This window comes from Xyrauchen texanus, chromosome 28 (genome assembly GCF_025860055.1).
Source record: "Xyrauchen texanus isolate HMW12.3.18 chromosome 28, RBS_HiC_50CHRs, whole genome shotgun sequence".
NCBI classification, from domain to species: domain Eukaryota; kingdom Metazoa; phylum Chordata; class Actinopteri; order Cypriniformes; family Catostomidae; genus Xyrauchen; species Xyrauchen texanus.
In genome coordinates this window covers 28,516,033-28,542,187 of record NC_068303.1, presented here as the reverse complement: position 1 = coordinate 28,542,187, position 26,155 = coordinate 28,516,033, and the positions used below count along the sequence as shown (strand labels likewise).

The 26,155-nt window shown below is 37.4% G+C and overlaps 1 protein-coding gene across 1 annotated transcript; it reads right to left on the bottom strand.

Annotated features, from left to right (window-relative positions):
• Positions 1 to 1,011: 1,011 nt before the first annotated feature.
• On the bottom strand, positions 1,012 to 24,333 carry LOC127621946 (5'-AMP-activated protein kinase catalytic subunit alpha-2). Its single transcript, XM_052095773.1, has 9 exons — positions 24,110 to 24,333; positions 20,051 to 20,192; positions 16,695 to 16,788; positions 12,804 to 12,948; positions 11,764 to 11,851; positions 5,023 to 5,247; positions 2,805 to 3,306; positions 2,145 to 2,271; positions 1,012 to 1,256 (listed from the first exon to the last, which is right to left on the bottom strand). The coding sequence occupies exons 1-9, from the start codon at positions 24,201 to 24,203 to the stop codon at positions 1,012 to 1,014; spliced, it is 1,662 nt and encodes a 553-aa protein (XP_051951733.1). The 5' UTR covers positions 24,204 to 24,333.
• Positions 24,334 to 26,155: the final 1,822 nt, after the last annotated feature.

Sequence of the window (26,155 nt, the reverse complement as noted above, 5' to 3'; positions counted from 1 at the left end):
GAGACAGAATTAAGTCACGGACAGGTTATATATAAATATACATTATATGTGTGTGCATTTTCGATTGTAGATTGTGTGTATCCTCAGAGATTCACTGTAATATATTTTCCAGAAGCATTTATAATGCTATTTGGTAAATGCTCTCTCTAGACTGCAAGCCAAGTTCAGAACACTAAATATAAGTTCTTAACTCTATAAATTAATGCGAGTAGATACTCATTCTTTGTAAAATAAAGATCATCTCTAATATAATTAAATAATGACATTTGCTCTGTATGTATAAAGCTATCTTTTGGTTTGTCATTGCAACAAATAGCTATTAAACATCTAAACTATACAACTCAAGTGATCAATGTGAGAATAAAAATATACTGTATAATACATATGAATAACTGTATTATCAAAAGAAATGTGTATATAAAATCAGAAGGATGTTTATAGTTTCTGAATTCTTCAACCCTATGAAGATGAGGAGAACTTCAGACCACAGTAGTCTTAAGAAGCATATGGGAACTTAAAATAGTTTTTAAAAGAACAGTTCACCCCAAAATGAACATGTATTCATCATTTACTCACCCTCATGATGTTCCAAACCTCTATAATGTTCTTTCTTCCATGGAACACAAAGGGAGATGTTAGGCAGAATGTTAGCCTCACTTTCGTTATGAGGAAAAAAAGATAATGAAAAATAATGAGAGTGAATGGTGACTGAGGCTAACATTCTGCCTAACATCTCCCTTTGTGTTCCATGGAAGAAAGAAAGTCATTCAGGTTTAGAAAAACATGCAGATAAGTAAATAATTGCAGAATTTTCATTTTTGGGTGAACTAATCCTTTAAGTGTGGCTTAAATATCCAAATACTTTTTTGGGCTACTGCATGTCTGTGTGAGATAGTGCCATTATTGGACTAACCTTAAATAAGGAGTTACAAGTATGTGTGTAAGTAAGTCCCTATGTAAGTCCCCGTGTTTTATGTGTGCATTGTGTATAAGTGCGAGGCTCCAGGGATCTCAGCGTGCCAAGGTGGTGATGAGGCTGGCACACATCTCAAAGAAGTCCATGGTGTGGCTGCCCTGTCGTGGTGCCAGCAGGGGTGTGATCCCAGTGAATGACCCTGGTAGAGAGCTGCTGAGCTGGGGCATTTCCACAGCCACTGTGACTGTTGAGTCGATGCTGAGGCGAGGCCGATGGAGACCAGCTGTAGAGCCAGAGCGCTGGGGAGTGGATGAGCCTGACTTGTGCTCAATGACATCATCTAGAAAATTAGATTTTTTTTTGTCATTTATTTTGGGTAATGTGGACTTTTGCCACATTATAAGACAAATATATGGTATAGTGAAATGTAGACAGGAAATTATTGAGCAGAGAGAGGATAATGGGATTGGGACATACAACAGGCCAGATTCAACTTGTAGGACCCACATGAGCACCAAGGCTCAATGCAGCTATGCAGGTGTGCTAAACACTGGGCAAAATATATTTGAATTGAGAATGCGATGATGCTTAAAGGGTTAGTTCACCCAAAAGTTTTAATTCTCTCATCATTTGCACACCCTCGTGCGATCCTAGATGTGTATGACACTTTCTTTCTTCTGCAGAACACAAACAAAGATTTTAAGAAGAATATCTCCGCTCTGTAGGTCAACACAACGCAAGTGAATGGTGGCCAGGCATTTGAAGCTCCAAAAATCACAAAAGTCCACATAGTTGCATCCATATCTTCAGCAATATGATAAGTGTGGGTGAGAAACAGATAAATATGTAAGTCCTTTTTTTTACCATAAATCTCTACTTTCACATCCTTTCACATTTTGAAAGTGGAAGTAGAGATTTATGGTAAAAAAAAAAGGACTTAAATATATATGTTTTTCAACCACACTTTTCATATCTCTGAAGATATGGATGCAACCACTGGAGTCTTATGGATTACTTTTATGTGGCCTTTATATGATTTTTGGAACTTCAAAAGTCTGGTCAGCCATTCACTTGCATTGTAAGGACCAACAGAGCAGAGATATTTTTCAATTTTTTTTTATTTGTGTTCTGCAGAAGAGGGAAAGTCATACACATCTGGGATGGCACGAGGGTGCGTAAATGATAAGAGGTGAACTATCCCTTTAATGATTGATTGATTGATGCTCACCATCGATGCTCTTGAAGTCAAGCAGGTAGCTACGATTATCCACCTGGTAGAGCTGCAGACTCATCTTCACAAAATTTCCTGTGACAGGGTTCTTCCTACGCACCCTCAGGTGATAAGGGTTCACCACCTGCAGCCCACAACAACCGACAGATTGACACATGTATGTGTATATTTTGACTAATCAAACATGGCAAACTGGATTCCTGCAAAATACATAAACATGTTGTCGGTACCAGATATTTGGTGATGTACCCCAAGTGAAAAGGCAGAATTTATAAATTAGTAATCCCATCATGAGCCTTGCATTTTTAAGATGCCATGTCAATTTACAAATTATCCAACATAAAAAAAAATGATCACATGACACTCTAACTAATGTTCCATTTCACTTCTTTTTGAACCCAAAGCCAGCCTTATTACACTGGGTTTACTTAAGATAAATTAGGCATTCTGGCAACTAATTGATTTTAAAAATATGTACAGTTGTTTTGCACTTCAGTAGAGTTCCATGCTGGTTTATGCTGGTTAGAGCTGATCTGGTGCTGGTATAGCTAGTTTTGAGCACACTAGCAAATCATGTTGGCAAGCAAAGATGTGACAGAGAAGTTGATATATATGTATAGTTTGCACATTTTTGTTTGTTTCTGACAACCCACTTACTTTCCACTCATACTCCAGCTGTTTCATGGCACGGTAAACCTCAGCCATAATGTCATACGGTTTGCTCTGGCTCCGTATGCCCAGGTGCCATTTCGCCTTCTTCACTGCCAATGGTTTGGGTCGTGTGGTGTTGAGGGCATCCAGAGGGCATCGTGCTTTGGGGCTGTCGGCCAGAAGTGGGGGCATCCGCTCGGGATGAGGTTTTACCCCTGGGGGCAGGGGCATGCCCTCCTCCATGAAGGAACTGGTTGGGGGACTTGAGGCCAGGTAGAACTCGCTGGCCTGGTTCATGATTCGCCGGTTGTCAATAATGAGGTGGTATGCCACGGCCAGCTGGTCTTGAGGGTCACCGCTGTAAAGGCTGCTCAGAACTTCCGCTTCAGTGCATTCAAACTTCTCGCACACCTCCCGTACCGCCTCCTCATCGACCACTGTGGTGTCGTACGAGGGATCCTCGGGGAAGAGGTAGCCAGAGAGGTCCTGTTTAAACCACTCATGTTCTCTGCCAGAGGGAGGAGAAGAAAAGTTAAGAGTGACATTATCCAAAAGAAACCTCATGATGTCTAACCTGTACATTTTGGTCTTACAAATTGATTGTATGGATTCAAAAGACTTGGAATAGTGCAAACATTATGTTTTTTAGGGTAATTTTTGTCCTTTTTGGAGCTTGACAGATTGGAGTCACTATTTTCTTTCATTATACCAAATGACAAAAAGTTGTGTGAGGCCTTTTAACAGTTTTTGCTTTTGTTTTCCACAGAGGAAAGAAGGTCACTTGCGTTTGAGCGACATTAGGATGAGTAAATAATGACAGCATTTTTGTTTTGAGGTGAACATTTTAATGCTCTTTAACAAGCAACAACAACTATAAGATTAAAGATAATATAATGAAGTAAAATATGAAGTTAATGATTAGCTGTAGGTGACAAATATGGTAATATATTTTTTAACTATGCACAAAAAATACTAATATTACATTTGTAACATTGATTTATTAAAGGGATAGTTCACCCCCAAATGAAAGTTCTCTCATCATTTCCTCACCCTCATGCCATTCCAGATGTGTATGACTTTCTTTCTTCTTCTGAACACATACAAAGTTTTTAAGAAGAATATCTCAGCTATGTAGATCCATACAATGCAAGTGAATGGTGGCCAGAACTTTAAAGCTCCAAAAAGCATATAAAGGCTTAATAAAAGTAATCCAAGTGACTTCAGTGTTTGAACTTATATCTTCTGAAGTGATATGATAGATGTGGGTGAGAAACAGATCAATATTTAAGACATTTTACTACATTGTTTTTGCTTTTGAAGATTTTAACCACTCGAGTCTTTCATGCTGCCTAAATTTGTTTTTTGCATTTACATTTACATTTATGCATTTGGCAGACACTTTTATCCAAAGCGACTTACAGAGCCCTTATTGCAGGGACAATCCCCCCGGAGCAACCTGGAGTTAAGTGTCTTGCTCAAGGACACAATGGGGGTGGCTCTGGGGCTCGAACCAGCATCCTTCTGATTACCAGATTACCAGTTATGTGCTTTAGACCACTACGCCACCACCACTCCTGGACTTTCAAAGTTGTGGCCACCACTCAAAATCTTTGTTTGTGTTTTGCAGAAGAAAGAAAGTCTTACACATCTGGGATGGCACAAGGGTAAGTAAATGATGACAAAATCTTAATGTTTGGGTGAACTATTCCCCTAGGCAACTTTCAGTTACATACATCTGCTTTTAGGCTTTTAGGTTTTGGTTTAGGAGTCCAGCTCCTACCATTGTTCAGTTTTATATTCAAAAGACATGACTTGGTAAACTGAGACTATATTAGGAATAGCATTCTACCAATCTATTCTTTCTATTTCTACAGAATATAGTATGTATACTGTAGAGTATTGCAGTAAAAAACTATACAGTGTTCAGTATGTAGAAACCTAGTATTCCTTTCTAAACATAACCAGAGGCTAAATTAGGAACAGCATACTAACAAATAAGTGAAAAACTTGGTGTGATTCTATAAATGTTTAATCTTTACACATCCACTGACAATACAATTTTTGTTTTAATTATGTTTGAAGTTCAGATCAGTTCAGTTCAAAAGAAGATTGATTAGTAGGTAAAATTAATAGCATTACCCATCTGTAATAACTACAGTATAGTACTACTATGATTAAATTGATAGTGAGCATAAGTACATGAAATGTAATGACTAATAATAACCTGATGTCTTTTATAGTGGCTCTCTTCAGTGGATCCACCTGCATCATGAGCATTAGAAGACTGGCCACTGAGCGGTTGAGGTATTCAGGGATGTAGAAGACCCCTCCACGAATCTTTTTGAAGAGGGTGGGCACGTGCTCGTCATCAAACGGCAGAGTCCCACACAGCAGTGCATAGAGAATGACGCCACAGCTCCAGATGTCCACTTCTGGACCGGCATACAGTCTGAGACACAATATGCAGGTCATAGTGTAAGTGTGTGCTATCACATTGTGTTTGTGTCTAGATGTCTGACAGTCTTTCTGAATGAAGCCTAACATTTCCAGCAATATCAAGAACAAGGAATACAATCGATATTACATAAAAAATTGAGTGTGCAGCCAAGAAAGTGGTGGACTGGTAGACTTGCATGATAGAAAATGGACTGTCAGCATTTATCGTACAGCTCACTGGAATATTTAATTCTGATTGGTCATTTGCCTATTTCTGTGGTCAAATATTTTTGTATGACTGCTACATATATTAATTGACCATTGACCACATAGCAACCGATTTCCTACATGGCTGCCCTAGTTTCTTCTCTCTGTTACCACTCTCTTTCTTCTCAGTTAATAAAATAGACTCCACTTGCATCAAAAATGAATTTCCATTTATTTATTTGGTAAGTAGATGTGTAATAAGTGGAATCATTTGCAATCAGCTGGTCATTATCACATATGCTGGGTTGATTACATAAACTGTAATCTAATACCGATTACAAATTGCATGACTAACATTTCTGTAATCTCTTGGATAATAGTTTATGTGTAATCTAATATGATTACTTTTGGATTACTTTGGATTACCTCAGACCCAAATGTAATATTTTGAATAACTTTTATTTAGAAGGATATATTTTAATAGACTAATTAACTTCCAGGATTATTTTTATTTTTATATTATTATTTTTGTGTCCAGACTTCCAGAATCAATAATTAGTGAAGGTTGAGAAAACATGCAAGCACACCTCCAAATGCTTCTATAAATTTGACAAGGAATCGTTTGCAGTGGACAGGATGTTATGTTTTGGAAGGTAGTGTTTACATTGCATAGTAAAGTTTTTGCCCTCTGTCTCCTTAAAAGTTAAAAAACAATTGTAAATCCACTGGTCAAATGCTGATTGAGAGCTCTTTAACTTCAGTGTAATAATAGCTATAAATATAGCTGCAAGCAGCGATGAAGGGCCCAAGCAAAACTGGTCCATTGCACGCGGTGGCTTTCGGAAAACAATGCAAGGTGTACACGTGCATTTGGCATTATTCCAAATAATTTTTAAGCAATTTGAGTAAATATAAGAGGACTATTTTAAAGTCTGTTGTAATAGTCACACTTCCTGCTGCTAGGTGGTGGCGCTATGACCGTGATCCAATTTAGTCACATTCATGTGATTAGCCCCCAAGACTAAACATACATCTCAATTTTTATCTAAATCACACATTGCAAACAGAAGATAGGAGACACTTCCTGTTTCCCATTTTCGCCATTAATTTGTGAATCATGAGAAATATTTAAAAGTTCAGTGACTGCTTAATTTAAAAAAAAAAAAAAATGTCCGACTTCTTGTCTGGCGGACCTGTTGACTATAATTAAGAAAGTTGTCTGGCTTGATGAGAACTACCAATTCTGGTGACTGTATGTGAAAATGGCAATGCTACAGAGGACATCTTACATGCCCATTTTAAACCTGTTAACTGTCACTGCCCAACAGATGGGCAGTTTGAGTGTGGCTAAAAAACAAATACTTTTATATCGAAAACTTGCAAAACTTCTAGGCTACTTGCGTTACAAATTCTCTGTTTATGATCCAATCTAATGCATTTCATTAGGCTCTTTTGAGATGGGCAATTTCTGTGGAGAGCCGAGCACTTCTGATCACCGACAGGTGCATGCCGGTTAGAAATCTGTCCGATTAGCTGTAATATCATGACCACGTATGTCAAAAATACTCCCACGAGAGCGAGGCAGCCGCAGTTATTGGCTGCGGACTATTTCCGAGCTGTGTGAACTGCATGCACGATGGGAAATGACTTGACGAAACAGCTTAATGCTCATTGGCTTAAACAACAGTGATGTTTTGATCTCTTTTAAAATGTTCGATTTTCTATCTCTAATATCATGTTTTTATGTGTATAAATTATATTTGAATATTCCCAACATTCTGACTCTATGGGATAAGTGATTGGTATCATATTTCTGAAATATCTAAAATACGTGTCTTTATTAAACAAACAATGTATGGAAAGACCCATCTTATGTGGGAAATTAAATAGCAGGTACATCAAGTGTTTTGTTCATAATATTCATTTTCATTTAAAAGCAACAGAATTTAAATGGCATCCACTTTATTAATAAATAAGCACTTGAAAGTGAATCAAGCGATATCAGCCTTTGATCTTGAGAAGTGAGAATTGTCCGACTTGACAGCTCTTATTTCACTCCTCCCCAGACTGCACCAGCCTGCTCTCGTCTATTTTCAAGGAATGGCACTTGTTATCTCAAACGAGCCTAACATGAGCATGAACCTAATAAAATGAACTCAACCATTTTATTTAAAACATCGAAAACAGGGGGTAACTGGGGGAAAAACCGGATTGATTCTCTATTTTTATGTTATCATGTAATCAAAAGTGTCTAATTACAATCAAATACGTTCTGACTCTCCTTATTAATTTGCATGGTAACAAAATCAATCGCGGTGTTCGAAATAGTTTACTCATTCCCTATTTCCTATATAGTGAATGGCAGTGAGCGCACTTTATCTCAGCAGTGAGTGAACGAAATGAGTGAGTGAATTCGAATGCTGACGTATGCACCGAACGTCAGAGCTCTGGGGCTGTCACAGAAACAACGTCACATATTAACATTTAAAATACTTTGGCCCGGTTGCATACAGCACCTTAAGGGTAATTTTCCCTTAAGAATGCCCTAAAGTTAAAGGGGTTCCAGAAAATAACCATAAAGTGTTATTTATGGGGTTTATAAGTAAAACGTCCCCAAGTCTCTCACTAGCATCCAGCAATATCAACACCAAGCCCACATGGAGTTACGCATGGAGCAGGAACGGCGTTTCCAACTCCTGCTCCAGGCTCAAGCAGAGCACCATCAGGTGTTCCGGAGCCTGATCGACAAAAGGGGGGCTGTAGCTGCGACCCCGGAGCCCTCATCACTAGTGAACCTCATCAAAATGGGGCCGAGCAATGATCCTGAGGCCTACTTCGAACTTTTTGAAAAAACTGCCGCAGTGTGGAAGTGGCCACCCGACCAACAACTTCCTGCCACCAGCCTCTTCAAATATAGAGATCTGAAGAAGACCATTGTGCAATGAGTTGGTCGCAGTCCTGGACAGAACCGCCAGCACTTCAGGTCCCTGATGTTCAGGAAACAGGGCCACCCGTTTGCTTTTGCACAACAGCTCCGGTATGGTCAGAAATGTTTGCTGGTTGCGGGAACCCATGAAGACGTGGATATCATCGACCTGGTGACACTGGAGCAATTAATCTCCCAACTTCCTCGGGTGATGGCCGAGTGGGTCAACTGCCACAAACTGGTGATGCTGGAGGAGATCGTCCAGCTGGCCGAGGACTACATGACGGTGTTTCTGGGAGGTAGCGATCCAGAGTCTCTTCTCTCTTGTCTCTCTCTCTCCCCTGCATCTCAACCCTCCCTTGCCTTTCCTTCATGTTTTGGCTCCCCGGAGGTAGGGAGGAACCCCGCCCAAACCCCTTCCCAAACCTAGGGGTTCCTTTCTTTTGTATGTTTCCCCCAATTCCCTTGTCTCCCTCTGCTGGTTGACAAGGCCGCACCCACGGGCACGGTAGGGAAGCCTGGGCCGGTCTGTTGGAGCTGCAAGGAAGCTGGGCACTGCCAGAATCACTGGAGGTGGGCATGGACATCGTTGGGCCATTAGAACGGAACACTCACGGGCATCGCTCTGTATTATTTCTGGTGGACTATGCAATACGATTTCTGAAAGCAGTGCCCCTGCGAAACATCTTAGCACATAGTGTTGTGGAGGCACTCTTCAAAAATATCTCCCGAGTGGGGATTCCAAAAGAAATTCTCAATGATCAAGGCACTAGATTTATGTCACGAACACTACGCAAACTGTACGAATTGTTAGGTATTAAATCGATTTGCACCAGTGTTTGACAAATGGCAAATGGATGGGTTGATGGAGCAATTTAATAAAACCTTACTTCCTGGTGCCAGTTGGTGGCACTAAGACCATGTGCCCATAATAGCCACATTAATGTGATCAGCCCCCCTTACAAACATTCAGCTGAATTTTCATCAAACAATGCACACAGAGGTTATAAGGAACTTTCTGCTTCACATTTTTGCCCTTAATTTATTGCATCACAATCGCAACACCGTTCAAAATATCAAAGTCCATTCGCAATTTCTTCAATGTCTTTTCAATATATATATATATATATATATATATATATATATATATATATATATATATATATATATATATATATATATATATATATATTTATTTTATTTTTTATTATTTTTTTTTTAAATGCACATTCAATCCAAAATAACTGACTTCTTGTTGGGTGGAGCTAATGATTGTAATTTTGAAAGTTGTCCGGCTTGATGAGAACAATATATGTAGCAAGTTTGGTTACCATAGAAGAAACTGAACCTACCACTTTTGTTAAAAGGTGTCACTACAGAGCTCCCTAGCCATGGCCAATTGTTATCTTTTGCCCAGGAGTAATGACCTACAACTTTGATGCGTGTGCAAAATATCATGAAAATTCAAGCATGACAAGTACCTCAAAAACATGTGAATATACATAAAAAAGAATAAATGGCATTTAATGCATTACTATGGCAACACTGTTTAAGATATCAAGGATATATTCAGAATTTAAAATCTGCAATTCAAGGTAAATAAATGAGGGATATTTCAAAGTCTGTTAAAAGTGGTACACTTCCTTCTGCCAGTTGGAAGCGCTATGACTGTGACCCACAATAGCCATATCAATGTGATCAGCCTGCAAGGCCAAACATTTGGCTCAGTTTTTATGTAAATCACACTATACAAGCAGAAGATACGAGATACTTAATTTTTCCCATTTTTGGATGATACTTTATCATGCCATGGCAGCACCATTCGATATATAAAAAATCTGTTCACAGTTTAGCATCGTCAATGTCTTGGCATGATGTCGCCCACATTTGGTACCTGTAACATGAGTATTTCAAATTCCAGAGCATACATTTTTTATTAAATCCAAATTGGCCGACTTCCTGTTGGGCAGAGCTTATGACTGTCAGTGTGGAAGATGTCAGGCTTGATGAGATCTACACTGATGGAATAATGTACAGATTTGCTGTTTCGGAAGGACATTTGTACTTTAATTCATCAAAGTGGCATTCAACTGATCACAAAGTATAGTCAGGACATTACTGATGTAAAAAACAGCACCATCACTATTTGAAAAAAGTAATTTTTTATCAAATCTAGACAGGCCTCATTTCTAGCAGCCATCACTCCAACACCTTATCCTTGAGTAATCATGCTAAATTGCTAATTTGGTACTAGAAAATCACTTGCCATTATATCAAACATAGCTGAATGCTATTGTGTTCATTAAATGAAGCTTAACATTGTCTTTGTGTTTGTTTTTGAGTTGCCACAGTATGCAATAGACTGGCATGTCATAAGGTCAATATTAGGTCAAAAATGGCACAAAAAATAAAACTGCTTTCTCTAGAAACTCATGTAAATCATTGTTTTGTGGAATGAAGGCTATACAACCTTTTTTGCCAAAAAACTGAAGATTTCATACAAAGGTGTGCAATACAGTCTCCTAAACCCCCGCCCTCTCTTCCAAAAACACATGACTTACTGAATATATATCAGCGTTAGGCTGGTTTAGAATTTGGGGGATCAATAAATTATGAACAATTTATTGATGTTGCCTTATATAATCATGTAATCCATATACAATTAACTGTATTCTGATTACAGGTATTTTACATTTTATTTAATCTAATTAAAAGTACTTGATTTTTGTCATCTAATTATTAAATGTAATCTGTTCCTACCCAGCACTGAATGTTTGTATGCTTGCTCTGTAAAACTGTTTAAATATGTGCTAGCCTTGGTTCCTCCAAATCTTTCTTCCTCATCTACTTAAATATCTTAGTGGTTTTATTTTTTATTTTTCCTTGTCACTGTCTCTCTGGGCTTGCTCACTGGGGAATTTGTTATGCACTATACTTTGTAAAGCTTTTTTGGAACAAAATGTGTTGTGAAAAGGGCCATACAAATAATTAAAAAAATAGAATTAAACCCATTGAGGATGGTATAGGCCAGGGTCCTGATCACCCTGTCACTGGTTTATTTTTGTGATATTGATCAGACGACAGTATATTATACCACACCCCTCCTGAAAAGATCAGCTTAACCAGGTTAGTGCTGGTTAGTGCTGATTTGGTGCTGGTCTTTCAGATGAAGCTGGTTAAGCTAGTTTAAAAGCCTGGTAGGGACTACATCCCTTGCTGGAGGACCAGCACCCAAAACACAATATAAGCTGGTGACCAGCAATGCTGATCTTTTCAGTGGGGACAAAGGGCATATAGTGGCTTTTTGTGGCCAAGAATCGGCACAGCAATGGTTTGTTGTATGTTGGTTGATCTAGTGGTCAGTATTTCAATATCTTTGAACTCATGACCTCTCACCTTCCTGAGATGACCTCTGGCGCAGCATAATTTGGTGATCCGCAGCTCGTTCTTAGGAACTCTCCGTCAGACATCATGTTTGACAGACCTGAAAAGCAGCACCAGAGTACCACACTTACATGTAAATACGGTTTATTTCATATGGCATCAGAGGACTTGGAATATTACATACAAGATGCAAGGATTACTTTTGAGAGCTTTTTAAGCTTTAAAGTGAGTCTCTAGCAACTGCCACTGTATGGAAATCAGGGATTGAAACATTCTTTAAAACATCTCGTTTTATGTTCCACAGAAGACAGAAAGTAATACAGGATTGGAACGAAATGAGAGTGAGAAAAATAAGACAGAATTTCACTTTTGGTTAAACTATTCCTTTAACAAACATGATTTGATTGGCCAAGGCTAGCTCATTAAAGTGAGTGTTTCTACATATATGCTATAGCTAAAAACTAGCTCTAGCTGCAGGTATATTTCGTTTAGCCTCTATTCTTTCTCTCCTCTGCTGTGGATAATCAAACACCATGCCTTATACAAACTGCATGAGTGGACTTCAAAACTGCAGCTGGTTGCTTGGTAACTATCCCTGCACAACACTTTGTGTGTGTGTGTGTGTGTGTGTGTGTGTGTGTGTGTGTGTGTGTGTGTGTGTGTGTGTGTGTGTGTGTGTGTGTGTGTGCGTGTTTTTGTGATTTACGAGGACAATTTTGTAAGTTACAAATTAGTAATTACAAGGTTATTATGCTATAAATGTGATTTATGAGGACATTTCTAGTGTCCCCATAATTCACATCGCTTAAAAATCATACTAAACAATGTTTTATTGAAAATGTAAAAATGCAGAAGGTTTTCTGTGAGGGTTAGGTTTAGGGGTTGTGTTAGGTTTAGAGGATAGAATCTATAGTATATACAGTATAAAAGTCATTATGTCTATGGAAAGTCCTCATAATGATAGGTAGACCAACATGTGTGTGTGTGTGTGTGTGTGTGTGTGTGTGTGTGTGTGTGTGTGTGTGTGTGTGTGTGTGTGTGTGTGTTTGTACCGAAGTCAGCGATCTTGGCATTCTTGTTGCCATCCAGCAGTACATTCTCAGGCTTGAGGTCTCTGTGCACCACCATGTGTCTGTGGCAGTAATCTACGGCTGAGATGATCTGCTGGAAGAGCCGTCTTGCCTCTGTGTCCTCCACCTACACGAGAGAGAGAAACAAATCAAAACAAAAAAACATATGGAACATAATTTATCCTCAAAACAATTAACACAATCAAACAACACATATCGTTTTCACACCTTCTATGAAACCTGTATATACTGTAAAATGCATTATAGAAGTTATCGTAATGCCTTAAAATATACCTCATAATCAGTTGTATATTCTTGTAAATTAACTATAGTTAAGAATACTTATTACACAGCGCAATCATGGCATTCTGTGAAATATGTCTGCATATTGTTCACTAAACTGTAAACATGACAGTAGTCCCGGACATCCAATCTCCTATACTGTGCTTTATGTCTCTCATATATTAATCTTGTATAGTCACTTTCTTTCTCACATTATAAAATAATTTAAACTCAAATTTATAGTTCCTTTCCATTTATTTACTTATTTGGTAAGTAAAAGTGAATTACACTTAAATCCAAAGTTATGCCTAATAACACGAAATAATGCATTAAAACACATTAATAATGCCAAACTATATGTATTATAACTAGAGCTGTCAAAGTTAATGCATTAACACATGTGATTAATTTAAAAAGTTTAACACATAATAATTTTTTTATTGCGATTAATGCATTTACCCTTACTAAGACATAAATAAGCATCACATTTGTAACGTGTCTGCCAGGAGTAATTACACTGATGCACACACCACAAACACTTACACAACAGCCGTGTCAATAATCAAATGATCAAACGCTAAGTTGTACAAAACAGTCCAGATGGGAAGTGTGACAGAAATTAAGTACTTTGTTGCTATTAAAAGTCACACTTAAATTACCACAGAAGCACGTCAAGTCTTAACTATCACGAAAATGCAGAATGAGACGTTGTTTGAAGCGCTTTTCAAGTGGAGTTCAAAGCATTGCTTGACACTGGTGTTGACGCCCTGATATAACTCATGAATGTGGCTGCACGATTGCTGTAGCAAAGTGGATAGCTAGAGTCTGCTGGCTGATTAATATTAATGAGGATGAGTGTTTAAGAGATTTAATGCGCATTGCAATGAACCCATGGTTGCATTGTTCTTTCAATTAGACAACCTCCCACTTAGACTTTATGAAAAGTTTAATGCTACTTGGTGTTAACTTGTGCTATTCCAGTGCATTTCTATCTTTATACTGTGTACGTCTTTGCTTGGAAAATGTTAATAAAGCATTAATGTTTCATATTTTTTTTGTTTTCATTCCTAAGAAGGAAGAACATTTTGACAGGAAAAGAAGTATATGTATAGAGTAAAATTTCAGCACTGTAAAAAATTTTCATTGATCACGAGTAACTGAAAAATTACATGATTAGTAGATACAAAATTAAAATCGACTGACATCACTAATTATAGCGTGTTATGATGCTTTATACTCTATAAAGATGTTGCCATGTGATATAATGTGTTTATTATATTATATCATGTGTATAATAATGCTTTATGAATACCTTTATTATGCCTTACAGGTACAGGTAAAGTGTTACATACCTTTTTCATTAAAAGTGCATTGAGTGATTTATTTTAATATTCTGTAAAATGTTAAACAAAAAGTTTTTTGAAAAATATGTTTAAAATGATTTACACTGCCATAAGATGAAGAATCGAGTCATATCAGTATTAAAGAAAAATATGCTTTATTCTTCTTATGGTGATGGTCGAACATTCATCAGCGTCACCATATTGAGACCAAATGACCAGCTGAACATTACTGATTTTACCTCAATAATTCCCTGTGATTGGACGCTTTTACTCGTTGAAAATTTGAAAGTTGAAAGCACGGTAACAGAACTTGTTGCATCTACACCACTAAGTGTCAACACAACAAATACACATTTTACTGAGTGCACCTTTAACATCTAGGCTAATGATGCAAAAAAATTGATAAATTGAGACAGTGGAGCAAATTCAGGTTTTCATGTAAATTGGCCCTATATATCACATTCCGATGATTGTGAAAAAAGGGGCCTAATTTGTGTGAATTTCACCCTCCATCCAGAAACATCATGTCAACAGAATGTGTTGATGAATTGAGTCCACTTAAAATAAAGTTAGGGCCATTGTAGGCAACCTAGAAAACACAAAGACTAAGCCCTATGCATGAACTCACAGACCCTGCCCATAAGCACTTCTCTGGATCAGTCGCTGTTTGGATAACCAGGATCCCATAACCTCAACTGGTTTAGAGGACTCAAAGGTTAATCCATGCTCAAATCCAGACTAGTGCCACAAAAGCCAGAGTCCTGAGGACTGCAGTGCAGCTTCAGGCTGCTATAAGGTGACAAATATAAAATAATAAGCTATTGCTTAGAAAGGATAAATTAATATTTCCAAAACTGAATATGATGTTTTGTTGTGCAGAAATGTACAGATGAACTACAGTTCAATTGTTTTCAAACGACAAAAGCAATTATGCATGCAACTTTGGGTTAGGGCTGCAACTAATGTTTATTTTGATAATCGACTAATCTAACCATTATTAGAACGATTATTCGACTATTCGGGCGATTACTGCAATGATTAATCATTAGCCCTTAACTGATTATTCAGTTTGTGCCCTGGTTTAAAGGTTGTATTAAAAGTTTTACTAACAATAAAGAGGACAAAATCATCTTTTAAATAATACCTCTAAATTACATTCACTGAATTAAAGGAAACAAGAATTTTTTACTAAGTTTAATTCAGTAAAAATATTCACTGCAAAAATCCTGTTGTTATTAAGTGTTTTTTGTCTTGTTTTCCATAAAAAACAAAATATAACAATCCTTAAAACATGATTCATTACTTGAAAAGCAACATATATTTAGACTCACTTTAAGAGAATGTATCTTAAATATAACTGTATTTTGTATATAAGTATTTTTAAAGGAGTTTTAAATAGTTATATTAGAAAACAAACCAATACAAAAACAAAATTTTGTTCACTTTAATTCATCTTTAACTCACACACACACAAAAAAAAACTTTCTCTTAATAATAAAGCTGCGTATTGGCAATTTTCTTCATGATAAGAAATACACAGTGACATATATTATGTTTCAATAAGTCGTGAGCCATCACGTTATAATCTAGCTGCGGCAACCACATGTGCTCAAGGGATGAGTGTCCCCACAACAGAGTGTGCCTCAGCCGGGGGCAGTTTCAATCTCTCCCCCTTAGATCGGGACATTCGCGTAACTCATTGAAGAGTTGCTGACCGCACAGAGAAATGCCAGTTTCTGAGTTTGTAGTTATTTACATGACCTACTTCCTTAAATAAATACTTGAATAAAGCTATAACGCATTAAATATAACAGCATTATAGATGTTACGCCAGGGTGTTTCCTTTAAAGACACTCGACACGCAAGTTTTGCTCCACTTATTCCACAATGAGAGTGCTTCTGTATTTACTTACTGTATTTGTATTTCTACATATGAATCTACATCAACTGAAGCTGTGAAAGTTTAGAGTAAATCTGGACTGTGATCTGTTTTCTTCCTCTCCTTAGTCAGTCGTGAGCTGCAGTGCTTCTCTCACGTGCCATGTTATGTTAAATTACATCAAATTACTATTCGACAACGAAAAATTTTTCAACTATTTTTTTTATTGTCAACGTGGTCGATAACGTCGACTAATCATTTCAGCCCTAATTTGGACACAAAGCGAGAGAGGTGAATGGCCTTTTGCATGATTCTAAGTGGCAGTGAGCAGCTGACACTATCAGTGAGAGCTCAACAGATGGTTCTTACCCTTCCATGCTTACAAATATAGTCAAAGAGTTCCCCTCCAGACACGTATTCCATCACCATGAAGAAGTCTGTGGGAGTGCTGATCACCTGATACCTGCAACACACAAAACAAACCAATCTGTAATAACTAGTCACTGAATAAATACAGCAATTTTTGTTGCCTACATTAAAAGAAGAAAAAAGGTCAAACCATATCAAATGAACATATTTTTTAATGCACACTAATAGGAGCCATAGTGCAACAAGGAGATGTTTTCATAGGCTATGGTTTTCTATTATTATTATATATATATGGAAATGGAAAAACAAGCAAGAAAGTGAAAGTTTGGGACAACAGTAAATGCACTGAAAAACAAACAAACAAACATGATTTTGTGGTTTAGTAAATAGTACATTCTACACTGAATAAGTTAAAGTGAGAACATGATAATATAAACCCAATTCTACATTCAAACATGTAAGAATGAATGCTCTAGATTATAAGTAAATATTATTTATGATTGATAGTTATCTTTGCAATGAATCATCACATATCAATCCAAGTAGAAAACATTGAAGTATTTATTTGCTAATTTAAGTGTGTTAATTATCTTTTCGAGCTAGTGTTCCCAGCATGCACAGGGATTAATGCGCTTGCATGGTTTCACTGTTTGCAAGTTTATGTACACATTTTTGTGAATTGTTCTGTTATGTATGGTAACCTCTTGTTTTGTGCAGTCTGAAGTTTATTAAATGTTTATTTGTTTTGGGCAGCAAGTATTCAGGCCTGCCTGCTCTGTGGGTACGTTTAAATGATAAAGATGTACTAAAAACTGTGCGTTTTTGAAAAGTTTCGCGTACAGACAACAACATTCTCAAAAAGTTCCCCGTTCACACGGATCCGCGAAAATGACTAAAAACACTGTGCATTCCAGGCCAGTAATTGGCAATATCACTGAGGAAAGAAACACTATGCGCCTGCGCACATAAGCATTCTTCCATACAAACAATGAAGATGGTGAAAGCATCGAGCAATTTTGTCTGGACGGACGGTGAGGTTGCTTTATTAAGTGACCATGGACTATAAAGCACGCCACCTTTTTAAGGACTCCGACTGGTGATCTCATGTTGGTCTGTTCGCCCTGGAGGTAAGGACTAGTTCTCTAAGTTCATGCCTATATAATAAACACGTAATACGTGTGCGCATTACATCGTTGTTTTCACAAATTAGCATTTTTGTATGTTTACAAGTAGACGATAATGGCATCGTTTTGAAAAACGTACACTTTGAAACCCGTAGGCAACTTGTAGGCATGTGCAGAAATTCTCAACAACGATTTCACCGAGATGAAGGGGCATGATGTCACACAAACATGTTGGCACTCAAGGAGATACAAAGTAACTAATAAACATTCACTTTATTAAGCAATATCGATAAATTAGTTTGTTTCTACATTACATGATATTAAAGCTTGTTTAACAAACACCTGCAGAAACAGATGTATAAAACATTATAATCTCTTTTGATAATTGTACACCTGAAGCACAAATGCTAGTGCTGCAGCATTGTTTATCAGTTGAATCGCTAGGATCGCATCTCAAATGAGAGTCAAACCCCTGCTAAGCTAAAGGGAGCATTGCAGTTCCGAATATCAGGGAATGGAATTAATTTATGGTCGGAGATATCAAGTAGGAATATCCCTTATCCAACTTGAATGGAAGGCAGCATAACCATGAACACTGATGAAACTAAATATATTGCAACAACATTTAAATCATAAATGTTATTAGATAGATTTGTCCAGGAATTATAGACCTCCTTCATATAAAAAATTATGATTTTTGAATGTCTGTTTAGGAGACGTTCATTTCACAAAACAGTCATGCTGCAGTTAAAATTAGGCTTGCTTGAGCATTAAGTGTCGTTTCAAGTTCTGGCTTATATGCGTGGACAAGTTTTTAAAATGTCAATTGGTATTACTAGTTGGTATACATGCAATATCATGTATGATGCCTAAAAGCCCAGTGTGTCTTATTTATTGTGAAACTGTGTTTTTTAATGACATGAATTACACTGAAGTCCTAAATTTAAAATGCACAGCCCACCACTGACCGCCAGTAATGCTGCCTATGAATCTATGAAAGGTGATCATAGACTACATAGCATGCATTAAATATTCTAAGCAAAACGATAAAGTTGAATGTTTTTGATATTGTAACACATCTCTATGTTTTTTCGGCATCTCGTGCAATGAGCACAACACATTAATGACCCCAAGAAATCATGAATGGAATTTCTTAGCTTTGAGGCCATCTATATGCTTACGTAACACTAAACACTGACAAAATCCACTATAAGCAGAATAAACATTTTAAATTTACAGTCTTTCTCTTCCGGGAAAACGACCAAAAATATTTGGCCAATAAAATGCTCTCTAAAGTAAGAACACCCCCTCCCCCTAATACCACCAATTTCTGACTAGCAATAGCGGGGAAACAACTCGTGTCAATAGATATGATATACACTAGAGCCTATTGTGGCGATCCCTTCAATACGTCCCACCCAAACTTCCTGTTTCAATGGAAAATACGTCTATAAAGCAAAGAAAGCTGTGCACGTCAAGCCATGTCATGGGGACTTTAAGACGCTATGTCAACTTTTAAAAATGCATTTTGAGACACCTGCATTCTGTTCCATTCCGTTGCACTCCATCTAGCTGTTTTTTAAATATAAGAACACGTCCTGTGTTATCGGCGGCTAATACAAACAGAATCACACACATTCAATAGCACAGCAGGGGCTTAGCATGGAATGTGTCCAGATTGAAACAACATAGATTTTGCATGGGTGACATGGGCAGTTGCCTGGGGCGGCGTCTTGTCACCATCTAGACCCATACTATCCAGCGGAAATCATCCAAACCAGCATGAGATTCATGCTTATCTAAGCTAAAGCTAGTGTTTCCAGTGGGGCTCCCTCTTCCCTCATTACAATCAAAATGTCCAACCACATAGGAAAAAACATCAAATCAGCTTATTTTGTGTACATCTCATTTGTCATCATTAGATAGTGTTATAGTATATAATGCCAATATATTGGCCATGGTGGTCCTGAGCTTTCTGGCATCAGCCATGGAAAAACAATACTGGTTGACCACTAGTCATGTGTATGTGTAGTTGAAAGTGCCCTACTAAACGTTTTTCTGAAATTCCACAAGTTCAAAGAGATATAATCCCATTTTAATGTAAAAAAAACAATTCCTGCTTCCAATCATGGATGATTTAATAAATAATCTACATTTAATGATCAGTTTACCAGAGCTCTGCACAAACCTTTGATCATTACTTTTAATGGGTCATTTTCACGAATCACTCACAGCTTGATGATATGTGGATGTCTGAAGAGCTTAAGGTTCTGAATCTCTCGTTTGATTTTCCCCACAACATCGAGACTGCGGATCTTCTGTCTGTTTAGGATCTTCACAGCAACTTTATGTCCTGTTAGCTGGTGCTCTCCAACTGTTGGTCAAACACACACATCAATGAAGACTCAGCTGAAATACCATTACCAGCAGTAAGGTATTGTAAACATAGCTGATGAAAGATAAGTTTTATTCCAAAGAAAGCAAGCATAAGCACTGCAGGGCAGTGACCCCCAACGCGTACCTTCTAAGAAAACAAAGAAAGAGAGACTTTCATTTCAAGATCTGAGCCCTCCATTCAAACAAACAGAACCTGATATACTCTGAGTTTGGACTTTCATACACTAGCTATAAGACAATTATTAAAATAAATAGCCACATTTGTTTGGTTTGTTATTTATTCAGTCCTGCACATTTTTGTTTGGAGCAAGATTTATATTTCTACAAAACTCAGAAACAGGCCTGTACATACACACGTATATTTTTCACATATTATAGTACATATGACTCATAATATACGATATATACGTATATACCAAGGGTCAGCAACCTATGGCACGTGGAGGGGTAATCACTGGCACTCCAACAACAGTGAGATAGAAGCAGACTAATTTATTCATGTGAAATTCCACACCTGCATTCCAATCTACATTTTGATGTAATCCTTCCTCATAGTCAGCTTGTTTTCATGAGCTGAATGGAAGGCTAAACAAAAAATTTAAATGTGAAGAGACTGCAGAATAACCAACAGACTCGTGCAGCGTATGCAAGCCATTTGCGCATCACAAGCCGGCAGCACTTAACTTTCAGTTAAACGTGCAAGTAAACGCCCCCGCTTTCCTTCGGTCAGTCTGCGCGGATGACAGCCCACATTCCGTGTTTAATTTTTTTCAGAACAACACGTGATGTAATAAGGAAAATTCCACTATTAATCCTTGATATTTCCAACCTAGAATACAGGTACACCCTCCTTAAACTATAGTCACACTCAAAATGACATTAAACGATTAAAAGAGAAAACATAAACCCACATCGTGGGTTTCAAAAATATTTTCAAGTCTATTCAAAATATTAATTAAACCTGGAAATAGAGTTTTAGGAGTTTGCACCGAAAAGGCTTGGCTTGAGCGTGCAGTGAGAATCTCATCACACTTTAATAGTGTTTACGCTCCCATTCATCTCATGAAAACACGCTGCATGATCACGAGGAAGGATTACATCAAGATGTAGATTGGAATGCAGGTGCGAAAAGCCTGCTCCTCTCTCGCTGTTGCTTGCGTACTAGTGATAACATGATTACAATGCATTATATAAAAAATATTAAAGATTCCACACAATTTTGTGATTTGTAATCAAATAAGCTTATCATCATTGGCACCTGCTTCCCATCACCCCTTCCCCATTTAAGCTCCTCTCCTGTTCTGTCCTGTGCCAGATTGTTTTGTGTGTTGGTTTGATGTAAGTTGGTCTGTTCTAGATATTGGTCGGTCTTTGTACTTTGTCAGTTTCTGAATTACTCTGTTTTGTTTAGTTTGTTCTTCTTTGAGAGAGTTTTGTTTTTGTATCTTGATTTGGCGGTTTAATAAAGACCTTTTAATATGCCTCTTGCGTTTGGGTCCTTTCCTTGACATACGGTGACAGATTGGAATAACCTAATGCTCTCAGGTTGATTCGGTCATGTTATTATATTTTTACTTGAATAAAATCAGTTAAATTACAAGCCAACACATTTTTTTTAAGTTATACTCAACAAAGCATTTTACAGTGTGGATGCAGGTGGGTAGTAATGGAATACATGTAACAGGATTACGTATTTAAAATACAAAATATAAGTAACTGTATTCCACAACAGTTATTTTGATTACTGAAGAGATTACTTTGCATTTTATTGTCATTTGTTTCATTTAATATTTAGTCCTTTCAGATGGAAAACATTTATACATATAAATGATGCGATAGAGAAGTAAGTTTGAAGTAAGTTTGGAGCAGAAGAAATAGAAATAAACCTTGTGTAAATTGTTAGCTTTACGCTAAGCTAAAATGCTATTTCTAGCCATTTTACATGCACATGTTACAAGCACGATCATATCTGTTTATCAAGAAAATTCATGTTGGATCAAAATTTCTTTTTTCTAGTAAGATCTTTGATATTAGGACAAAAATAGTATTCTTGATAATAATTTTTGTATCGTTTTCCTGTAAAAATATAAAAAATCCTTAAAACAAGATAAATTTGATTTATCTTGTTTTAGAAACAACACTGCATAAGATATTTGGGTTTTTCGGATAACACATGTATTTTGTCTTACTGTAGTTGGCAGTCTTTATAGTCAAAACAAAATCTGAATGAAAATGGTGAAAAAAATCTACCAGAGCTGAAGAAGTAATCCAAAGTATTTAGAATATGTTACTGATCTTGAGTAATCTAACGGAATACCTTACAAATTACATTTTACAGCATGTATTCTGTAATCTGCAGAAGAATACATTTCAGAAGTAACCCTCCCAACCCTGGATGCAGGCAATACAATCCTGTCCTAAATATGGTCAAGAAGTGTAGTTAAGTTCATAGAGCTGTCTACTCAAGGCAAAGTAACATGCCTCTAAGGTCTTTGAGGTCTAACAGTTGAGGGTCACTTGCAAACAAATGTGCTTCCCCCATGGATATTTAAATCCAACGACACCCGAAGCATGCCGGATGGAGTGTGAGGAGCAATATTCATACAACACTCTGCTGCCTACAGCAACGCCCCTCGTGTCTACAGGTTTCGCTGTACAATCATTAGAAAAAATAAAAATTCATACATTTTAGTATCAGTAGTTTAATGTGTAAGTGCATGTTTTACTATTTCTGTAGATTATTAGCATTTCTTTGAAAGGTTGCGTCACACGAGAGCGCTTAAATCCCGTGTGATCTTCTCATATGGTGCCTAATAAGGCTGTATTCTTTTTTTTTTTTTTTTTAAGTTTGCCTCTCCTCAAGGTCATCTGCTCTGTGGATTTCAAACAAACAGACCTCAAACTGGTTTGCACATTTCGACTGTAAGACAGTTGTCTCTAAAACAAACAAGCAACACTAGTGAGCTGCCCTATATAGATGGCCTTTTGGGGCATCATAGAAAAGAGTTCCAAAAATGCCGTGTGGTCCACGGTGTGTGCCCATGTTTCCTTAAAATGCGGTTTATGTAGGCAGTACACAACGTGTACACAAGTACACAGCCTTAGTTTTTAGTGTGTAATATAATGCACAGATGATTACCACCAGGTACCAATGCACATATTATTTTATTACCGTGTTATAACACATGGGCACATATTGAGATACAATATGAGAAAATGACTCTAAACGCGACTTGGAGTTTTATTTTTAAAGTATTCAGCAACGATTAAGGGCTATAGCTGTGCTAAAGGTCACTCTTAAAACGAGCGGTATTTTCCCTCAGGCTTAGAATAGAAAAGAGAGCAAGGTCAAAGTGATACTGCAGGTAAAATATACACACTTAAACATTTCTGCCAGCGCTACTGCTACAATAATAGTCAATACACCGTGGTGACACACTAAAAAAAGGTTTTAAAGGTTGAATGATCTGGCCGTTGAAATGTAATGCAAATAACAGGTTGAAGGTCTGATATTCTGTAAATAATATTTAAAATGACTGGTCGCACTTCAGGAAGGATGACAATGCATTAAAATATGTTAAACACTAATTATTAACTATGTCTAATAGTTTTAGCCCCAAATGCCAGATAGTTCGCCAAATGTTGTGAAATTAAAAGACTGCGAATGCGCCATCGCACTGTGGTGCTGACAGAATTCCCAGCACTGCGCAGTATTCTCGTAACAGGTTACGCACTGTTCGCTGTTGACGGACGTTAGCTGCGCCTCACAATGCGCGGCGACAGCTACGTAAATTGCGTACACCGCAAATTAACCGCTAACAACCCCGAAAACATACGTTCATACTTCAATCCCATGTAACGTCCGCACATTCATAGAAAATGGATACACTTAACTCTTAACTTTTCCAAATGTTCCCACTCCGAGCGTATCTCCGAGGATGTAGTGTCCTATCTTTACCCTGCCTTCGTGTTTCTGCTTTTCAGCCATTTTACTATGTGATATCCTTGGGCTGCCTTACAGGAGGCGGGATTGAGCACATTAGATCGAGCTTAAAAGAAAAAAGACTGGGTGACGAGCTTTAACTGCTGATCTGAATTCAGCTTCAGGAGAAACTCTGTAAACCACAAACAGCAGCTTCTGAATCAGCTGATAAGGCGATAACGGGTGGTAATGGGGGCGGTAGCGTTTAGGTAAACAAGTCTTACCCACCGACGTATTTGGGGATACATTTACACACTTATACTGTACAGGAGTCAACATAATCAGAACATCCCACTGACTAGTGAGTTTGACTGATTGATGTCGTTGTACCCTCCCATGTTTAATTATAAAAGAATAGTTAACATTATAAACTTGACACTTTTTGTTTCATTTGCTGAGCTTTGTACATAAGCAAAACACATATGTATGTTGCCTATCACTGTATAAGTTAAGTGCGTAAAATTAATGCGTCCTCATGGCAACTGCTGACTTGAACCGAAGTTTTTTCAAGGCAAGTCAGTCCACTCGGCGGCCATCTTTGGAACGCTGCTGGAAAACAATTATCTATGGAAGCGAGCGGCATAGTAGTACAGCTCCTATCTACTTGAATAGGGAAAGACCGAATTCATCGAAACTGCTTGTCAAGATTACGATTAAAGGACAATTTTAAAATCAGCTGTTAAATCAGACAACAATTGTAGAATAAATTGTGCTTCTTCAGCTCAGATCACGTTAAAAACCGCGATTTTTCAGGCTGATCCAGCTAAGGCGCATGCGCGTTCTCGAGTTGACTGACAGACGATGTCTGTATCGAAAAGATGAATGGCTCTTTTAACAGTAAGGCGGGACATCCTTTTCTACATCCGTCAATTCGGTGTTCTAACTTCTCCCATTCATTTTAATACAAGTTTCCGTCTCGGACTAAACAGATTTAGCTTTGGCTCACTGATTTTTACAGTGATTCATACAAAAAAAAAAGAAGAAGAAGAATAAAAAGAAGAAATAAATAAAGCATGTGTCATTGGTGGATATGTATGGCTTTTTAAAACGTTAATTTGCATATATATGTCATAAGAAGTCATATACCAATTGTTCTGTTTATATTTTTTAGCCAAAGATGATAAAAAAGTCATTTTTTTTGCTACATCACTGGAAGTGTATTAAATAATTTCTGCCACTAGATGGCAGTCAAATCTTAGTGATGAGTTGGAGAACCTGAAACGTTGAAAGGGAATATGCATTTCCGCCAATAAAATAGACAACAACAAAACCAGTACAACAGCAACATCAATAGTAATAATAGTCACAATCATCATTATTTTAAGAATGTAATATTGTCTACAGCATTTATCATCTAAATAATCAGTCCCTTGGCCAATTTGTTTTTAATCTTATTTGAAATGAGTTTATATGCTATTATTATATTAGACATTATATTAGAACGCCCTGCGATGGACTGGCGACCTGTCCAGGGTGTCCCCCGCCTTTCGCCCAATGTTAGCTGGGATAGGCTCCAGCCCCCCGCGACCCTGTACACAGGATAAGCGGTTGACGATGGATGGATGGATGGATGGATGGATGGATGGATTATATTAGAACATTTTAATATTTGAAAATATTCATAACAAAAACTGAAATGCTGTCACGTGTAGTCTACTCGATCTGTACATTTTAGCAATGCACTGAACCAGGTTTTGCTGCAATTAATAGTTTTTACGGTAAAATATTGTAAAATATGTATTTATTTATTTATTTTTGGGCAGATTTGCTGCTTGTTAGTTAGATTTTCAAACAGTGCCCCACATAATCTATTGGATTGGGGTCTGGCCTTTGACTGGGCCATTGCAGGACGTTCACCTCTTTGTTCTAGAGCAATTAAAATGTAAATGTGACCTTGTGTTTGGAATCATTGTCATACTGAAAGATGAACTTCAACCAAGCTTCAGTTTTTGTAGACT

What these genes read in the sequence shown, in the direction of transcription:
- LOC127621946 (XM_052095773.1), bottom strand. Translation starts at nt 24,203, where the DNA reads ATGGCTGAAAAGCAGAAACACGAAGGCAGGGTAAAGATAGGACACTAC. An exon ending in AACATTTGGAAAAGTTAAGA is followed by an intron (nt 20,193 to 24,109) that starts GTTAAGTGTATC and finishes TTTGACCAACAG; the next exon opens with TTGGAGAGCACCAGCTAACA. An exon ending in CATCCACATATCATCAAGCT is followed by an intron (nt 16,789 to 20,050) that starts GTGAGTGATTCG and finishes TGTGTGTTGCAG; the next exon opens with GTATCAGGTGATCAGCACTC.